Raw genomic sequence first — 18,503 nt, 5'->3', positions numbered from 1 at the left:
CTCCCGCTCTCAGCACGGTGAGCAGCCATTGTCGGGGACGACCTCAGCAAGACGACCCAAGGATGAGAGTGGGAAGCCCGGAGAGAAAGCGCACGTCTCGGTCAGGTTGGGAATTCTTTATTTCTGCAAACCCAAAAGCCACTGATAATGAGCACAATCCGATACAGCAGAAGCAGCCACTTAAACAAGTCAGACCGTGTGCCTGGGAACAGCTTTCAAATGGACCCGTCCCCTCGTGGCCTGGGTGCACTGCGCAAAACCACAGGTTTGCAAAGTCACACGAGGGCCGAGGGGGCCGGGAGGTGCCTGGGGGAGGGGCCAAGGGGGAACAGTTGCTGCTGCGGGGGTCCAAAGCGGAGGGGCCCGGCTCCAAGTGCGCCCCAGTTCTGGGACTTGGCTCAGGCCGCTGTTGACACCGTGACGTGGTGCTCTGGGAGAGGCCAGGGGCAGCCGGCTCCCACATGCCCCACCGCAGCACGCACAGATGACCAGGCAATGCCGGGCGGGGCACGCCCTGGCCAGGGCCAGCGGCAGAGGCTATGACAATTCAGGATGCTAAAAACGGCTCCCATGAAAGAGGAGGACTGCTCTCGGACAGAACAGAAAATCTCTCCAGCTGACAGCTGAGCAGCCGGGGCTTCGAGTCTTTGTACCCAACATATTATCTGTGCCTTCCTAACCAAAACTGTGCGTCTCATTTTCTATTCTGTGGAACTAAAGTTTTTACTCACGCATGTCAAGAACACACGTGTGCATTCCCATGTCTCTAGAAACACGTTGGTTCGCGGTCTGCGGCGGGGACTCGCCCGGGCAGCTTGTCCTGCGTCCGCGTAGCTTTGCAGGAAGCTCGTCTTGTGCTATTAAGCCGCTATTCCCTTTTCTATCCGTCCTGTCGCTATCAATCAAGGCAAACAGGGTTTTTCTCTGAGAAAGTTAGATGTTTTCTCCTGTGAATTCTGTATCCCGCTCTGCACGGCCGGGGAGAGACACTGCGGACTGAAGCGTGAAATGAGATGGTTAGCGACAGCGGCTGAGAGTCCCCTAGAGTGCACCGACAGGTGTTGGCCAGACGGGCGTTTAATAAATAAAACCAGCGCTTGGAAAAAGTCCCTTGAAAGCTGGCCCGGGGCATCGCCCGCCATCTCGGTGCAGGTGTTAAAAGGCCAGGTCTGAAGATGCGCCGGCACCGGCGCAGCCCGGTCCGCGCAGGGCAGGGCGGGAGCAATGGCCACCAAGGCTACGGCGGCGGCGGGCCTAATCCAGGTCTTTCACGCGGCGGCAGATCTCCTCCGTGAAGTCTGAGCACGTGGAGTTGCCGCCCAGGTCTTTCGTTAAGCTCTGAGGAAAGGAAAACACAAAAATGCAAACGTGAACACACCCTAAAGGGAGCCCAGGGTTCTGTTTAACCCCCTTGAGACGCACCGGGCTCCTGGCTCCAGAGGGAGGCTCGCCCTGGCCCCAGTCACCCCCCCACACACACTCCAGGAGCGCTGGGACACCAGAACGTTCCTCAGGGAGTCAGGCACTCTGCTACAGAGGGAAGCAGGGAGGGTTTCCAGAACGTTCCCTCGCGCCCAGCCCGGCACAGACCCTAAGGAAAGATTTACTGATATCGGACATCTAAGTGAAAGCAAATCTGAACTGCAGGCTTCATCAAGCCCGTGGCGACTTCTGAAGCTTCAAAACCTGGAGACGTCTCTGGAGGCTGGGAGACAGATACCAAGGAAACACTCCCGTCATAATTCTTCCATTTCCTTCTTCGGGCAAACAAAGCCTCCCGCGAGGCCGATCCATCTCCCGCCAGCTCCCACGGCCATCTGTCCTCCGCGGGACCTCAGCATCAAAGGTAGACCACGGCCTAGGCAGCCAGGGGGGCAGCCGTCGGGAACAAGCCTCAGGCCTGCACTGCTGATATTCTGGCCGTGAGAGTCCTCTTCCAAGGGGGCGCCAGCTCAGCAGACACACGCAGAGGTCCACCCGAGGTCCCGAAGTAGCCAGCGCCCCCAGAGATGGAAGTAGGAGGGGGTTGCCGGGGGCTGGCGGGAGGGGGGAGCCAGGGGGCTGGTGTTTCGTGGGGAGAGAGCCTCACTTTGGGAGGATGAGGGCGCTAGAGATAGATGGAGCAGCGGCTACAGGTGGCAGGGCTCGGCGCCCCAGCTGGCACCAGCAGGCACACTGCCCCTCACGTGCGTTTCACCACAATACTTGAGAAACAGAAGGGACCCAGACGCGGGCTCAGCTCTGAGGGTGAGCCTCCTAAGCCGCGACCTCCACCACCCTCCTCCCGCTTTCAGAAAAACCCATCACACCCAACTGTGGCTCCAGCCACTCATGCAGGCAGGAAAGGTCGCTGGGGACGACAGCCAGGAGGTGTGAGAGCTGGGACAGAGCCCCCGGTCCCTCTCTGTGTGCCTCGGCACCCCATGTACCGAAGCACCTTCTTCGCAGGGCAGTGAGATCCACTTAGCTCCACATGCAGAACTGCAAGTCAGCTAAGCATTCCGTCTGAGCCATGATCACTACTTCTGTAAAACTTCCCAATGGCTTCCGGACAGATGCTTGCTTAGTATCAACACAGAACATCCCTGTATTATAAACACAGGGACTCTGCACCTGCACGGGAGGCCCTGGCCTTTCCCACTCCCACCATCTTCTCTCACTCTTCACATCCCAGAACGCGCACTCCGGGGACGGGTGTCCCGCACCATGGCTAATAAGCCGGCATCCCGTATCACAGCGCCTCGTCTGAGCGCCGGCTCCTCTGCTTCCCATCCAGCTTCCTACAAATGCGCACCCTGGGAGGCAGCCGGTTTTGCTCAAATGCTCAGGCCCCTGCCTGGCCCAGCCTCAGCTGTTGTGGGCATTTAGGGAGTGACCCAATGGGTGGAATAGCTCTCTCTGTCTTTCAATAAAATGAAAATAATTAAAAAAAAAAAAAAGAGTTATTTATTTGAAAGGCAGAGGTACAGAGAGGCAGAAGCAGAGAGACAGAGAGAGGTCTTCCATCTGCTGGCTTACTCCTCAAGTGGCTGCAATGGTTGGAGCTGGGCCGATCCAAAGCCAGGAGCCAGGAGCTTCTTTTGGGTCTCCCACGTGGGTGCAGGGACCCAAGCACTTGAGCCATCTTCTACTGCTTTCCCAGGCCAAAGCAAAGAGCTGGATTGGAAGTGGAGCAGCCAGGACTCAAACCAGCGCAATTATGGGATGCCGGCGCCGCAGGAGGAGGCTTTACCCATTATGCTACAGCACCAACCCCGAAAATAAATAACGTACACCGTTGGGGACTAGCATTAAATTACAGTGAGTTAAACCGCCGCTTGCAACACCATCTTCCCATACTGCAGCACTGGTTCAAGTCCCAGCTGCTCTGATCCAGCTCCCTGCTAATGGCCTGGGAAAACAGTGGAAGACGGCCCAGGTACTTGGGCCTCTGCAACCCACATGGGAGACCTGGATGGAGCTCCTGGCTTCAGCCTGCTCCAGTCTTGGCTGTTACAGCCACGTGGGGAGTGAACCAGCAGATGGAAGACCTCTCTGTCTCTCTCTCTGTACTTCTGCCTTTAAATAAATAAACAAATCTTTGTAAAAAGAGAAAGCACATCCTCTTAGAATGTTACGAAGAGGAAGACTGCCTAGAAAAGGTAACAGATGGGGCCAAGACTGCTCCCGGCAGCAGGTGCTTGGGCCCGCCCCGACTCTGGCTCCCACCATGCACGGATGTCTGTCCGTCATATAGCAAGTCTGTGTCTTCCCGCACATGTCCCTGGAGTCGATGAGGAAGCCCACGCTGAGAATCCCCATCCAGCAGCGGCTCCGGCAGCTCTGGGAACCACTGCCTGGCCCCCGCATGCAGACACGTAGGAAAAGTGCGTTGGTCCCAGCCCAGGGAGGGCGAGATGGCAGATACCTTTCCGTCCTTAATCGTAGCAAAGCACGCAGCCTCGATTCTCGCGGCGTGGTCGAATAGGCCCATGTGACGCAGCATCATCACGGCGCTGAGCAGCAGGGCTGTGGGGTTGGCCATGTCCTTGCCTGCGATGTCCGGGGCTGTCCCGTGAACCTAGCCCGGGCGAGTTGCATCAGCAGGAGGGCGGCAGAAGCGGCCCCTGGGCTGGGGAGCCGGGGCCACCACCATCCCCCGCCCGCAGCCACTGTGTGCAAGTCAGCCTTGGGAAAACACAGAGAAATGCAGACTGCCCATCTTTCCAGCCCAAAGTTTGGTAAAGGATTTTAAGAGAGGAAGGAGGCATACTTAAGAAATGTTTAGAAGATGGGCCGGCGCCGTGGCGTAACAGGCTAATCCTCTGCCTTGCGGCGCCGGCACACCGGGTTCTAGTCCCGGTTGGGACGCCGGATTCTATCCCGGTTGCCCCTCTTCCAGGCCAGCTCTCTGCTATGGCCCGGGAAGGCAGTGGAGGATGGCCCAAGTCCTTGGGCCCTGCACCCGCATGGGAGACCAGGAGAAGCACCTGGCTCCTGGCTTCGGATCAGCGAGATGCGCTGGCCGCAGCGGCCATTGGAGGGTGAACCAACGGCAAAAAGGAAGACCTTTCTCTCTGTCTCTCTCTCACTAGCCACTCTGCCTGTCAATTAAAAAAAAAAAAAAAGAAATGTCTAGAAGAAAATAAACAAATTACTCATATAACTGAGAGATTAAATAAGGCATCACTTTCTTCTGATAAGCTGAGAAACCCAAGAGTTAAAGCCTAATAACCGGCCCCGAGAGCTCGGGCCGGACTCGGGATCTGAACTCTGCCTTCAGAGGAGGGGCCTCACCGACTCGAAGATGGCGACCCCGTTGGCTCCGATGTTGCCGCTCGGTGTCACGCCAAGACCGCCAATCAACCCTGCACACAGGTCACTGGGGACAGAAAAGCAAATTCACAGAATATTCTGAGAAACAAGACATTTCGCCTTGCTCCCAGACATCAGTTCTGAGATAATCGTCCTCCCCCCAAGGAACCACCAGGGCTCCTGGGAGAAAAGGCTGATCCCGGGGCTGAGGTTAGGAGAACGTGGGGGAGCCTGCGGTGTGAAGCCAGGCGGGGCTCCCAGACGGAAGGGCTGTGTGGAGAGTACCAAGGAGCCCTGGAGAAGAGACCCCCGGCCAGGCTCTGATGCCTCACCACTGAATAAAACAGAAAACCAAGGGTCCAGCCTGAGACCACGGGTCTAGCCTGAGCTTTGACTTGTTTATACAACCCTTGAAACGTTTCCCTAAGTCTGAAATAACGTCAAAAGTTACTAAGGGACCACCTCCCTCCCTACCAGCTATACATGACAAAACATACTGGAATCACTCAGTCGATCAAACATCTGTCAACCGGCAGGAGTGAACGGACGGTTAGGGAGTGACAGCCCAGAGCTTCGTCCAGGGGATGAAGGGACAGCCCCCAGTGTGTGCTCCCTGGCACCCGCCGGCTGATGCTTTCCTCCGGGGAGTGGGTGCTCGCTCTCAGCAGAGTGAGTTGTTACAGAGTGAGCCTGGCCCTACCCCGAGTCTCCCACACCCACACCTGCGTCCCTTCCACGTCCCCCCCCGGAGCTGGACCAATCAAGGCCCTCAACAGACCCCCACGCAAGGAGCCAGGGTGAACTCTTCCCTTTACAAAGCCAGCAGCCACAGAAAACAGACTTAGATATCGCCTGAGATTGGGAGTGCTAAGCTATCATTTATTTAAGATGTCCAGATCAACTGCTGGCCAGACTCACCTAAGGATGTCTCCGTACAAATTTGGCATAACGAGAACATCAAATTGGGATGGGTCTTGTACCATCTGCGAGAAACACATTTGTGCATTTAGCAAGGGGTGAGCCCCTCCGCTGGCCGAGGAGCCGCAGCCGCGAGCGAGGGAGGGCGCACTTACGTTCAGACACACTGTGTCCAGGTACATCTCATTGAACTTGATGTCTTTGCAGTTCTCCGCAGCCTCCCTGCACTTCTGCAGGAAGAGCCCATCTGACATCCGCCTGGATTGAATCAGACAAGAACTGCTGGAGACGGAGACTTACGGCAAGAAAAAGATCAAGCCAGGGAAGCAAACTCAATCCCAGAAGCCCCAAGATGTCTCATTTTGACCACACTAAAGTCATGTCTCAGACGGTTAATAAAATGCAAGCTGGAAATGTTTTGGGATCCTTCCAGAAGCACAAAAGGGCAAGAACTATAACCAGTTTGAAGGTAAGGGAGAAGGCTCTACTTGCAAGCTGAGTGAGGGGTCCCCCCTGCTGGTATCTCAGGCTGGGTAAGGGGTCCCCCTGCTGGCGTCTCGCCCCCCCCCCCCAGCCCTGAGCACGTGGCCCGGCGGGAGCACGCCCCATTCCGCTTCCCTGGCTAACGCTCCGCTCCTCCACTGACTTCCAGGACCTGAACTCCTGCCCCTCTTCGTCCGCATCTGGGGTTCCCGCGGCGAAGCCCGGAGAAGAGGCAAGGTGGGCGCCCGGGTGCTCGGGGCTGGAGAGGAGCACGGGGGCGGGAGGCTCCATCACTGCTCCCCCGTGGCGGCGAGGCGGCGGCACTCACATGATGTTGGCTTTGTGCACGGCCGTGACGTTGCTACGGTGATTGTTGCGGGCGTACTCAAAGGCAAACTGAGCGATGCGCTTACTCGCCTCCTCGGTGATGAGCTTGATGCTCTGCACAACCCCGTCCACGATCTGGAAGGGAGAAGGCCTGCTCACTGGACAGGTGGGGCCGCGCCGGCCGGCAGCAGGCAGCCAGGACAGCTAGCTCCATGACACAGTGTCAGGGGTCCATGCTCATCCCAGCCCACGGTAAACGTATGGCAAGCCCCACGGCACAGATGAGGAACCCGGAGGTGCAGAGACGGTCACCTGCTCAAGAGCACACCTGTGAAGTAGGCACTCAAACGTCCGAGGCAGGGAGCAGGTGGCTGGCCCCGCAGGGAAGACCCCAGGGTCCCACGTCAGAGCAGCTCGCTCTGGTTCATGCCCCCAGCTGCCTGCTGGTGCAGACCCTGGGAGGCAGAGGGACAGCTCAAGTATCTGGGTTCCTGCCAACCCCATGGGGGACTTGGGTTGTACTCCCAGCTCCCTGCTTTGCCTCTGGCCCAGTCTTGGCAAGGGTGGGCATTTGGGGAGGACCCCAGAGGATTGGAGCTCTCTGCTTGTCTGTCTCTTTCTCAAATAAATAAGTAAAACAAGGCCGACAGCCTGTGCCGGGGCACCCCCACCGCTCCTCACACAGCAGTGCCCTGTCAGCTGGGAGTGGGAACAAGCGGAATCAAAGCCAGGGGTCACGGAGCGCGCGGTGAACGTACCACGTGCTCGATCCCGCTGTACTCCCCCTCGGTGTTCTCGCGGATGGTGACGATGTTCACGTCAGTGTATGGGGTCTTGTAGCCTTCGATGGAGACGCACGGCCGGACATTGGCATAGAGGTCAAATGTTTTCCGGAGCAACAGGTTCATAGACGGGTGACCGGCCGCTATCGGGGTCTTAAGGGGGCCTGTAACCAAGAAGACCCAGGGGCACGGATACATCTGGCTCTCCCGCATGCCCTCCGAACCCAGCTGGGCTGCCTCGTGAAGTCCGTTCTGCCTCTAACTTCTCCCTCTCCCTCATGGTCACACCAGGGACACTGACTGCATTTCTCATCTTGACGGCCACATGCTGTATCGGATACAGGGCACGAGCCAACCCTCACTCTCATGGTGAACTGGTGCCAACTCCATTCCCATCGCTTAAAAATGTGTCAGGGCCTGGCGGCCAGTGAGTCACGGACAGGAGACGCACACTGGGACCTGGCTATGGTTTTAAAGCCAGAATTTCAATCAGTCACAAGAATCACGACCTTCAACAGGAATTAAAACAATGACAAGGGGCCGGCACTGTGGGGCAGTGGGTTAAAGCTCTGGTCTGAGGTGCCAGCATCCCATATGGGCTCTGGTTCTAGTCCTGGCTGCTCCACTTCCGATCCAGCTCTTTGCTACAGCCTGGGAAAGCAGTAGAAGATGGCCCAAGTCCTTGGGCCCCTGCACCATGTGGGAGACCCGGAAGAAGCTCCTGGCTCCTGGATTTGGATAGGCGCAGCTCCAGCCATTGCAGCCATCTGGGGAGTGAACCAGCGAATGGAAGACCCCTCTCTCTGTAACTGTCTTTAAAATAAATAAATCTTAAAAAAAAAAAAATGACAAAAATGGGCAAATTAAGCAAAAGATAAATCTAGGGGAATATAAACGGATGTTGTCACTCGGTACAGGTCAGGAACACTTCATCATTTAACTGGGGAGGAAAGAATGTCCCAAATGAAGGACAAAGCGTCTTTGTCCGAGTAGTTACTTCCTAAAAAGATGCCTTTACTCTGTATGTGGGCAGGCCTTGGCTGGGACACGCAGAAATTCTGACACCCCCAACACCTGTTGCAGGCATCACCACCCACCCCGGTCCCCAGTCCCTGGGCCAGTGCTACCTTTCAAGCCCATCTTGTTCTTGTCCATGGACTCCTTGGCTTCCGGAGGGATCATCCACCTTCCTCCTGGGCCTTGGATGGCAGTGACATTCCGCTCCTCCCACTGAATCGGGGCCTGGATGCCACACAGAGCACAGTGAACTGGAGAGACTTAACCGAGACGGGCACCCTGCAAGCGTGAGCAGACTACTGCAACTCGGCATGCAGCTGGTATAGACGGAGCGACGGGCGTCGGGGCGGCTCCCGGCTGCAGGAAGAGAGGTCGCGTCTCCACGGCGAGTGCCGTGGTCACTTCTGGCTGCCACCTGCCCCCTGCCTTTCTTCTCTGGGACTCTCAAGGTGGCTGTCATGAGAACATCAGGAGGGGTGGGGGCGCACAGCTCACAGGCATGTAGCCCAGGACGGAGGTGCAGCACTGACACGCCGTCACGAACCTTGGAAACACCGTGCAAAGCCAAGGAAGCCGAGCCCAAGGCTAGTTACAGGCAAGCTCCAGTACAGGCCACTCTATGGGGACAGAAGCTGGGTGATGGGGGCCTAAGATTGGGGGTGGGGTGGGAGAAAAGGGGAGACAGGCAGTGGCCGATGGGTATGGAGTGTCTTACTGGGTAATGCGAACGTGTTTAAACTGGCTGTGGTGAGGGCTACACAACCCTGGGAACGCACTGGACACCCATGACTCGTGTGAAGGGAACGGGAGACCTGGGGCAGCTGCTTGGCACAGCAGCGAGGACACTGTGGGACGCCCGTGTCCACGTCAGGACGCCCGGCCCAAGTCTCGGCCCTGCTCCCCATCCCAGCTTCCCTGCTGGTGCACGCTGGGAGGCAACAGGGACTGAAGTTCCTGCCACCCACATGGGAGACCCGGATCGGGTCCCTGCCTCCTGGCTTCCTCCTGGCCATTGTAGGCATTTGAGGGGTGAACACTGAATGTGAGCTCTCAATTTCTCTTTCTCTCTCTCTTATATATCGACATCTCAAATAAATAAATAAATCTTTCAAAAAGTAACGTCAAGTCTCCTACAGAGGTTTCCCACACATCACTTCGGCTCTACTTTGGTAGGAAGGGAGAAAGAGGTACACAGGGGACTTGGTGGGGCTCTGAGACCCTAACCCCAGGCAAGGCTCCAAGACCCACAGGTCAGGACCACCCCCATGACGTCACATACAACAGGCAGCAACAGGTTAGGACCGCCCCCATGACGTCACACACAACAGGCGGCACCTCGGTCGCAGCCAGCAACTCTGACAGCGGCCCTGTGCAAGGACAAGCTCGGGGGAGGGGCGCACCTCCTCGGCTTTGCAGCAACGAGTGCAGCCAGGGGAGCCGGCGCATTTCTTGCGCCCACTTACTTTGGCAGCATCAAAAATCTTCATAACCGCAGCTGAGATTTCGGGGCCAATGCCATCTCCTGGAATTAAAGTCACTGTCTGAACCTGAGCGCGAGAAATCAAAGGAGACGGTAAGACTTGGCTTCGAGGTTTCTAGAACTTCTCTCCTAGCTGCTCGCACAGCCTCCGCCCTCCACTCTTCCAACCCGACAGAGGGAGGCCGTCTTGGCACTCAGAGAAAGCCGACTTCACGTGAAGAGAAGCCTCGGGGCGGGCGCCAGCACAGCGGCGAGGGCACCCCACATGCCATGTCGGAGTGCCTGGGTTCACGTTCCAGCTCCAGCTCCTCACGACAGCTGCCTGGGAGCTAGCAGATCATGGTTCAAGTCACTGCGTCCCTGCCACCCCCGTGGGAGACCCAGATCGGGCTCCAGGATCCCGACTTCGGCCTGGCCCAGCCCCAGCTGCTGAGGGCACTTGGGGAATGAACGTGCAAACGGAGATCTGTTTCTGTCCATCTTTCAAATAAAGTGAAAATAAACAACAAACATTTCAAAGAAAAGAAGAAAAAGAGAGGCACCCATCTTTCACAGTTGCCTCTGGCTCCTTAATGACGAGTGCCACCTAGGGAGGCTCAGCAGAGCTGACCAGGGCCAGGAGGACGGCACGTGTGGTCACTCCTGCCATGTACAAGAGCAGGAAGTGGACATATGACTCCTCCAAAGGTTTCAGCTAAGACGGGGCCAGCGTTTCAGACGTGGGAATGACAGTACGGGAGAGGCAAAGATCAACGTGTGCAAACGAGTTCCTATTCAGACCTCTCTCTCCATGTGGGACCTGTACATTTATTACTTGGGGACCTCCCCCACTCGGGTTTGGTCCTGGTTTTTTCCAGGCCCAGCCGCCTGGGCGACAGCTTCTCCTCCATCATCAACTCATGGGTCCCCGGCCCTCTGCCTTCTTCCAGTGAGACTCCCCAGAGTTTTCTATATATGAAGATATCTTGAAAAATTAGTGTCTTACTTTTGAAAGTAACCTCTCCAGCAGGCCAATTAATGTTTTATTTTAAAAAACGGATAGCCTGAACTCAAGTAACAGCAGCAACGCCGCGGCCACCCGTTCACGGCCCAGCTGCCTGCAGTTGGAAGGCCCAGGCTCGTCCTGCACCTCTGGCACACACCGGGCCCTAGGAGCCCTTTGGCTTTGTCTTCCTGTCCTCCCGACAGCCAAGAACAAATGCCAACAGGCCACCGGCAGACGTACTTTTCTCCCACAGTACAGGAAGCAAATGGGGAAAAAACAGTGTACTGTGGTCTGATAAATCCCACAAGGCTGTATGGCAGGATAGAAAACAGGCAACCCAAGTCCGACCCCACCAAACAGAGGCAACATAAAAGTGAAGAGGAAGCCACTAACTCACAGTCCTAGAAGGTTCCAAGACTGTGGCATCAGCCGGGACAGCGCAGGCTCAAATGCCAGGGCTGGGGCTGGGGGAGGGAGGGCTCTGAGGGCAGCAGATGCAAGGAGCAGCAGGTGACACCCCCCCCGCCCCCCTCCCCCGACATGGGGCCAGTGTAACTGCACAAGGCAGGCTCAGCCGGTGGGGCCTGCATGTGGCCAGGCATTCCCGATGGGCAATCTACTGTCAGCTCGGGAACTGAAAAATGCAAAGCCGGTTTCGAAGCTTCTCAACAACTTTCTCTCGACCTGGAAAGGACCGTCTTCCCGGAATGAGGCCGTGCAATAGAGCAGCGGGCTGCAGGGTAATTTCCATCTATTTTTAACAAGGCCCCTCCATGGTATTAATGTGGCTGGCCTCCGTGGCCAGCTGTAATATAATATTCCTTTCAATGTGCAATGGCCTCAGCAATTGGGTGCATGTTAGCCGACGATTCCAACATCCGTTATCAATATGGCCAATTTCTCCTAGTTTTAAATAAGTGCAGATAAAATGCTACGCAATAAACACCTCAGAGCATCTTTCTTGAGAAACTTCTGGAAGGAAAAAAAAAAATAAAAGACGGAATTATACTCACTCCACCAGCAAAACCGCGGGTCACCTGTTTTGGGTTGTGGAATGCCCCCAGCAGCCGAGAGACCTAAGTTAATAGCAACAGAGAAATGTCACACACAGGATTAAAAGAGGGAGTCACTTGTGACGGCTGATGCCACACATCCGCACGGCCGCACTCTTCCTGCGAACACTTCTCACGCACATCAACTCAACGTGGCGCGCAAGTGCAAACGCGAAACCCAAATGCTGTCATACATTTTCAAAGCTGACTTTATGTGTGTGATTTCCAAAAGAAGCTGAGGGGCTGACACTGTGGCGTGGTGGGTAAGGCTGCCACCTGCAGTGCAGGCACCCCACATGGGCACCTGTTCGAGTCCTGGCTGCTCCACTTCCGATCCAGCTCTCTGCTGTGGCCTGGGAAAGCAATGGAGGATGGCACAAGTGCTTGGGCCCCTGCACCTGCATGGGAGACCTGGAAGAAGCTCCTGGCTCCTGGCTTCAGTCATTTCTCTTTGGAGATCTGCTAGGTTATGTCGTCTCTGGACCAGCAGGCCAGCTGGGGGAACACACACCCTGAAATGGTCACCACTGATTTTAGAGTGGGGAGTCCCTGGGAAACCAGAGCACAACTCGCTCCCTGCCCAGACGGCGACACGGCCTGAAGGTCACGCGGTGACTAACTGGCAAAATGGGAACCAGGCTTCAGGTCCTCCGTGCCCTGGTCCAGCGCTCCTTCATAACACACCTCCTCTGTCTTGTCTCCCACAAACAGGAAGAACACACACTTGGTAATAAACTCTAAGAATGTGTAGTGCCATCTATGCTCATGCCTCACAGCACAGATTTTCTTTTTTTAAGATGTATTTATTTATTTGAAAGGCAGAGTTACAGAGAGGCAGAGAGAGGTCTTCCACTCGCTGGTTCACTCCCCAGTTGGCCACAACGGCCGGAGCTGCGCCGATCTGAAGCCAAGAGCCAGGAGCTTCTTCCAGGTCTCCCACGTGGGTGCAGGGGCCCAAGGACCTGGGCCATCTTCTACTGTTTTCCCAGGCCACAGCAGAGAGCTGGATCGGAAGTGGAGCAGCCGGGACTCAAACCGGCGCCCATATGAGATGCTGGCGCCACAGGCGGCACCTTCACCTGTTGTGCCACAGTGCCGGCCCCCAAAGATTTTCAAGTTATTTATTTATTTCTTCTGATGACACAGAGGGCTTCAAATAGTTCATGGGAAATTCATATTTTCCTTTAATTTTATTGTTCTACAAACTTTCTGAAGCCCCCTCCCATAGGTAACACAGTCATTATTGCAAGTTTGCTGGGACTAGGGAAAGATACATAAAAAACAAAAGCGGAGCGAGCCTGCTGGCCTAGCAGATTAAGCCACCATTTGCAATGCCAGCATCCCATATGGGTGCTGGTTTGAGTCCCAGCTACTCCACTTCCTATCCCGCTTCCTATTAATGGGCCTGAGAAAGCAGCGGAAGATGGCCCAAATGCTTGGGTCCCTGTCACCCACGTGGGAGACCCGGATGGAGTTGCTGGCTCCAGGCTTCCCATATTTGGATGGAAGATCTTCCTCTCTCTGTCTCTCCCTTTCAAATAAATGAATCTGGGATTAAAAAAAAAAAAAAAAAAAAAAAAATCACCCAGCAATCCCACCACCTTAAGATGTTAACATTGATACATTTTCCCCCTTATTAACATTACCAGACACCAAAAATATACATTTTAAAAGTTTATTTCAAACTTTAACAGCTGAGTCCTTGAGAACTGGTACAGTCAAATTAGATGATAATGAGAAAAACATAAAAAGAGAAAGTGGATACACAGACCAAGGGTATGAAAATTTATCAAGAACTGTAAAGGTCACTTTCCTGACAAATACAAGGAGCAAAGACACTGGTTACACCCTAGTCTTCCCCCGGGGGCCTGAAGCTCTGCTGACATACTGACGCTGGTCGCCAGCCAACCAAGACAGCCCACGAGTGGGTGCTGGGGTGCACGGCCAGGCCTCGGGGCGAACCTGAAACACAGGGCCAGGCCCAGAAAGAGCACCGCGCAACACCGTAGCCAACATCTTCATCCGGGGCAGGGTCACCCAGCAGCAGGTGCACTACGCTGTGGCAGGCAGAGGACAGCTTTGCACCAGGCCTCTCCCCGCGTGGCAAAAGACGTTCACAGGCTGGCTTCCTGTTGTGACAGAAGGCCTGACCACAGAACTGATTTAAGATGCAAGCCCAGGAGCTCACGGCGGGCGCTCAATAAATAGGCTTTAAATACACGGAGGCCGACGGCAACTGCAGCTCCACCAAGGAGTCCCCAGCCCAGCCACCAGCCCTGCCATCCCTCCTCCAAGGCCTTAGCCTAAAAACGGTGCTGCATCCAGGTCACTAAGATGACCAGAACTTTCATAGCACAGGTCGCCTGCTATTTTATAATTATCCTTGTATGAGGGTGCTTCCAAAAGTTTGTGGAAAACAGAATGAAAAGGTAAACTTCTCTTGGTGCCAAAAAAAGTTTTGAAATCCATACCTACAAGGGATAATCCAAGAGGTTCATGGGAAATGTGCATAATGAAAAAAGCATGCATGGTATTTCAAAGTGTTCTACTCCTCTCAATCCGAGACAGGTGTGGGCGACCCTGTTCGGATGGAGAACGGAGGCCAGGCTCCCGGAGCGGGGACTGGACCTTGACCTCTGAGTTTAGGTCTTTCCACCTGCCTAACCCCAACTTAAAAACGCACAGCGTAGTGTCTGGCACACGGCAGGACAAGAAGCGCTTGTGCTACAATCACAGCACTTCTGCGCAGGACAAGTCTCTACAAACCCATTATTTTCTCTATGCGGAAAGCTTTTCTAAGAGCTGTGGATCCTGTATTCCAACCGAAAGCTTAGTGGAAAATGCAGCTGCTCTAATTACAGCTGGCCCTGGGCTCAGCAGCGCCACCGCCCTGGGGTCAGCCCCGGAGGCCCCTTCTGTTCTAATCTCTAAAGGGAGAAACTGACCCACAGGGCGCATGACTCTGGCGAAGGTCACAGGAGGAGTCCACGTCCCAGGAGCAGCAACACCCTCCCAGACTCCTGCTACCAAGGATTTTCTGCACGGACCACGCCAGCCGTGCTGCGTCCGTGCCTCGTTCTGACGGCGCGACGCACGCACAAGGATGGATTAGGTAGTAAGCGTAAGCCCGGCGATTAAGGGGCTGATTGGTTTACACGGTGACATAAAAAAGCCGCCTTGCCTTTATCTGAGCCAAGAACCATTTACTGATGTGCAAAACCGCTGCCCGCCGGATGAGCGCCAAGACAGATTGGCAGCTAAGGTGTCGGATTGCCCACACATATTAGGAGCCCGCACGTACATGATTTTATTCAAGCCTCAAGGACTCTGTGAGCCAAGTATGGGAAGATACAGGCTCAGAGTCACACCACTGGTCACTGCCAGGACTCAAACCCATGGCTCCGACATTGCAGCAGCAGGATTTTTTTTCTCCCTGCTAAATAACAGTGCCTGGGGTAAGCACTTCGCCTAGCGGTTAAAGTGCCAGGAAGACCTACGGGAGCACCTGGGTTCCACACCCAGCCCAGCTCCTGACTCCACTTCCCGCCCAAGCTGACCCTGGAAGGCAGTGTTGATGGCTCAAGTGACTGGGTTCCCGTCACGCGTGTGGGAGACTGGGGTTGAATTCCTGGCCCCCAACTCTGGTCCTGGCCATTGCTGGTATCTGGGGGGTTCTCTGTCTCTCAAATAAATAAAAATCTTGAATAAATCAACAACAGTGCATCTCTGGATCCTCTCTTTGAAGGCAGAAGAGAAAAGTAGGACCAAATTTTGTTTAAAAAAATTGCTGGCCGGTGCCATGGCTCACTTGACTAATCCTCCGCCTGTGGCACAGGCACCCGGGGTTCTAGTCCCGATTGCTCCTCTTCCAGTCCAGCTCTCTGCTGTGGCCTGGGAGGGCAGTGGAGGATGGCCCAAGTGCTTGGGCCCTGCACCCGCATGGGAGACCAGGAGAAGCACCTGGCTCCTGGCTTTAGATCAGTGCAGCGCCGGCTGTGGCGGCCATTTAGGGGGTGAACCAACGGAAGGAAGACCTTTCTCTCTGTCTCTCTCTCACTGTCTATAACTCTCTGTCTCTCTCTCTCTCACTGTCTAACTCTGCCCGTCAAAAAAAAAAAAAAAAATTGCTTATGGTAAATTTCTGGAAGACCACTCATCAGCCGAACACCGCTTTTCCTTGTACCTATAATTTGCTGCTTGACCTTGGCCGGAGCAGGCCGGACAGAACGGAGACCCGAAAAGCCACACCCTAGGGGCCCTTCCCCAGCTCTCACACTGACCCTGTGTGACCTTGGGCTAGGGGTCTTCAGCCACAGGTGAGCCCCCGCCGAGGACTCGGGGAATCGCACACAAGACGTCACACCTGCGCACACAAGACCTCACACCTGCGCCGGCTCCTGCCTGCGGGATGTCACGGGCAGCTCAGGCTCCCCGGCCGCAGGCGGCCCACGCAGGAAGGCGCCCCCGTCTCCCTCGCCGAGGGGTCATCCGATCATTCCCAGCGTGGATGCCCTGTGTCCTCTAGAGGGGAAGGCCAGCCACAGGCGCGCCACAGGTCAGGCTGGGACGCGCTCCCATAGGGAAAAATAGCTGGCCGCGGGACCCGCTGACCTGGAAAGACCTCCCCAGGCCCACGCCGCGCCCCAGGCCCCTGCGGCGACGTGGCCGAGGCCGGGCAGACCCTTGGGCCGGGCCGGGGGCCGTCGGCGTGGTCGGCGCCGCAACAGAAGAGGCCGGGACGGCGGCGGCGCCGGCCCGGGCCGATGCGGACCGAGGCAGCCGGGTCCCGCCGGGAGCAGGGCTGGCGCCTCCCGCCTTGACCTTGACGGCGCCCGCACCCCAGGCCCGGCCGCCCGGCGCGGGGCTGCCCGCACACAGCGCGCCGGCCCCGGGGCGCGGCCGCCCCTAACTGTCCCTGCGCGCCGCCGCCGCCGCCTCCCCATCGGAGCCCGCGCAGCCGCCCCCGCCAGCACGCGGCACCCCGCCAGCCAGCTCTCGAGCCGGCCCGCCAGCGCTCACCTTGGAGATCCACGCGGGCCCGGCCATCGCGTCCCCTCGCCTCACCGCAGGCGACAGCAGCGGCAGCAGGGCGCAGGCGCGCCGCCCGCGCCGGAGGCCCCGCCCCCCGGAGGCCCCGCCCCCACCGGCGAGCCAAGGGCTGTCTCCGCGCTCGCCCCTGGCCCCGCCCCCGGACACGCGCCGCTGGCCAATCGCCGGGCTCGTCTCGCGGTGACGCGCCGCGCCGAGCGGCGACCCGGAAGCGGCCTGGCGGGGATCTCCGGGGAGTCTCCTCCCTCTTCCTCTCCATTCATTCTTTGCTTCGGTGAGACTTGCCTCGTGTACCTACCGGGTGCCGATCGGTCGTTCAGACTCGGGGGGACGTATCGGCCCTCACGGAGGGAGACAGACCCGGTGCGGTTTTAGTTTTTAAGTTTTTTTAATTTTTTTTTTTTTGGCAGGCAGAGTGGACAGTGAGGGAGAGAGATAGACAGAGAGAAAGGTCTTCCTTTGCCGTTGGTGCACCCTCCAATGGCCGCTGCGGCCAGCGCATCACGCTGATCCGAAGCCAGGAGCCAGGTGCTTCTCCTGGTCTCCCATGGGGTGCAGGGCCCAAGCACTTGGGCCATCCTCCACGGCCTTCCCGGGCCATAGCAGAGAGCTGGCCTGGAAGAGGGGCAACCGGGACAGAATCCTGCGCCCCGACCGGGACTAGAACCTGGTGTGCCGGCGCCGCAAGGCGGAGGATTAGCCTAGTGAGCCGCGGCGCCGGCTGGGTTTTAGTTTTTAACCGCTGGATTCAGGTGCGCATCATAAAACGCACTCGCCGGGGGTTACGGTCGGATGATTTTCGTACATGTAACGCTTACGCGGCCATCGCCTCTGTCTGGTTTTTGAATAAGGAAGTGGTCCTCATACTCGTTTGCTATTAATCCCTGCTCTCGGCCCCCGGCCCCCGGCTCTACAGATGCCGGGGCTCAGAGTCCAATGGGAAAGCCGGCACCCATCAAGTGTCGCACAGGTGGGTCATTAAAACAGTGGGAAGTGGCAGGAAGCAACAGGGCAAGCGGCTTGGCCACAGTCCGGCGCCTGATGCAAGCCCATGTTGGGTCCCAGGAAGACTGCCCTTAGGAGATAAATCCACCCTCACCCTCCCTTCTTCTCTCCCCAGGGACCACCCCGACCCTCGGGTCAGGGTCACAGCTAGGTGGTGCAGGACGTAGGGCTCCCCCCGCCCCAGTGCTGTAGAACCCCGGAGATGTGTGTCTGCTCACCCGCGCACAGCAAGCCGGGGGTGGGGGGAGGAAGTAGGTATTTATTTTGCAAAGCTCAGAGCAGAGGGGTATGGGCAACTGTCACTCAACTCCCAGACCACCCCTGAAGAATTTGGGGCCGAGCAGAGTACGGTCAGCTCATGGAGGGCATCTCTGGTTGGTCCACACCGCGTGTGGCCTTCCTTTGATTGGTCACTGACAGGAGGCTGGTCACTGAGGACGCTGTGGTGACAAAGCCTGTCGGGTCTATAAGGAGACTGGCTGCTATTTGTCTACTCAGGGTCAAAGGTTCTATGAAGTGTCTCGGAATGGGAGCCCAGGAGCCGCGTTGTGGCACAGTGGGTAAAGCCCGACACTGGCATCCTCTGTGGGCACTGGTTCAAGTCCTGGCTG

General features: G+C 56.7%; 1 protein-coding gene across 1 annotated transcript; it reads right to left on the bottom strand.

The window, feature by feature from the left end:
• Positions 1-101: 101 nt before the first annotated feature.
• Positions 102-16,940, bottom strand: IDH3A (isocitrate dehydrogenase (NAD(+)) 3 catalytic subunit alpha). Its single transcript, XM_062206366.1, has 11 exons — positions 16,858-16,940; positions 11,800-11,862; positions 9,785-9,868; positions 8,432-8,546; positions 7,281-7,468; positions 6,524-6,657; positions 5,868-5,970; positions 5,713-5,777; positions 4,777-4,861; positions 3,908-4,060; positions 102-1,338 (listed from the first exon to the last, which is right to left on the bottom strand). The coding sequence occupies exons 1-11, from the start codon at positions 16,882-16,884 to the stop codon at positions 1,255-1,257; spliced, it is 1,101 nt and encodes a 366-aa protein (XP_062062350.1). The 5' UTR covers positions 16,885-16,940; the 3' UTR covers positions 102-1,254.
• Positions 16,941-18,503: the final 1,563 nt, after the last annotated feature.

The sequence above is a fragment of the Lepus europaeus genome, chromosome 11 (genome assembly GCF_033115175.1).
Source record: "Lepus europaeus isolate LE1 chromosome 11, mLepTim1.pri, whole genome shotgun sequence".
Taxonomy (NCBI): Eukaryota; Metazoa; Chordata; class Mammalia; order Lagomorpha; family Leporidae; genus Lepus; species Lepus europaeus.
The sequence above is the reverse complement of the archived record's forward strand: the minus strand, read 5'-3'. Positions and strand labels throughout refer to the sequence as shown.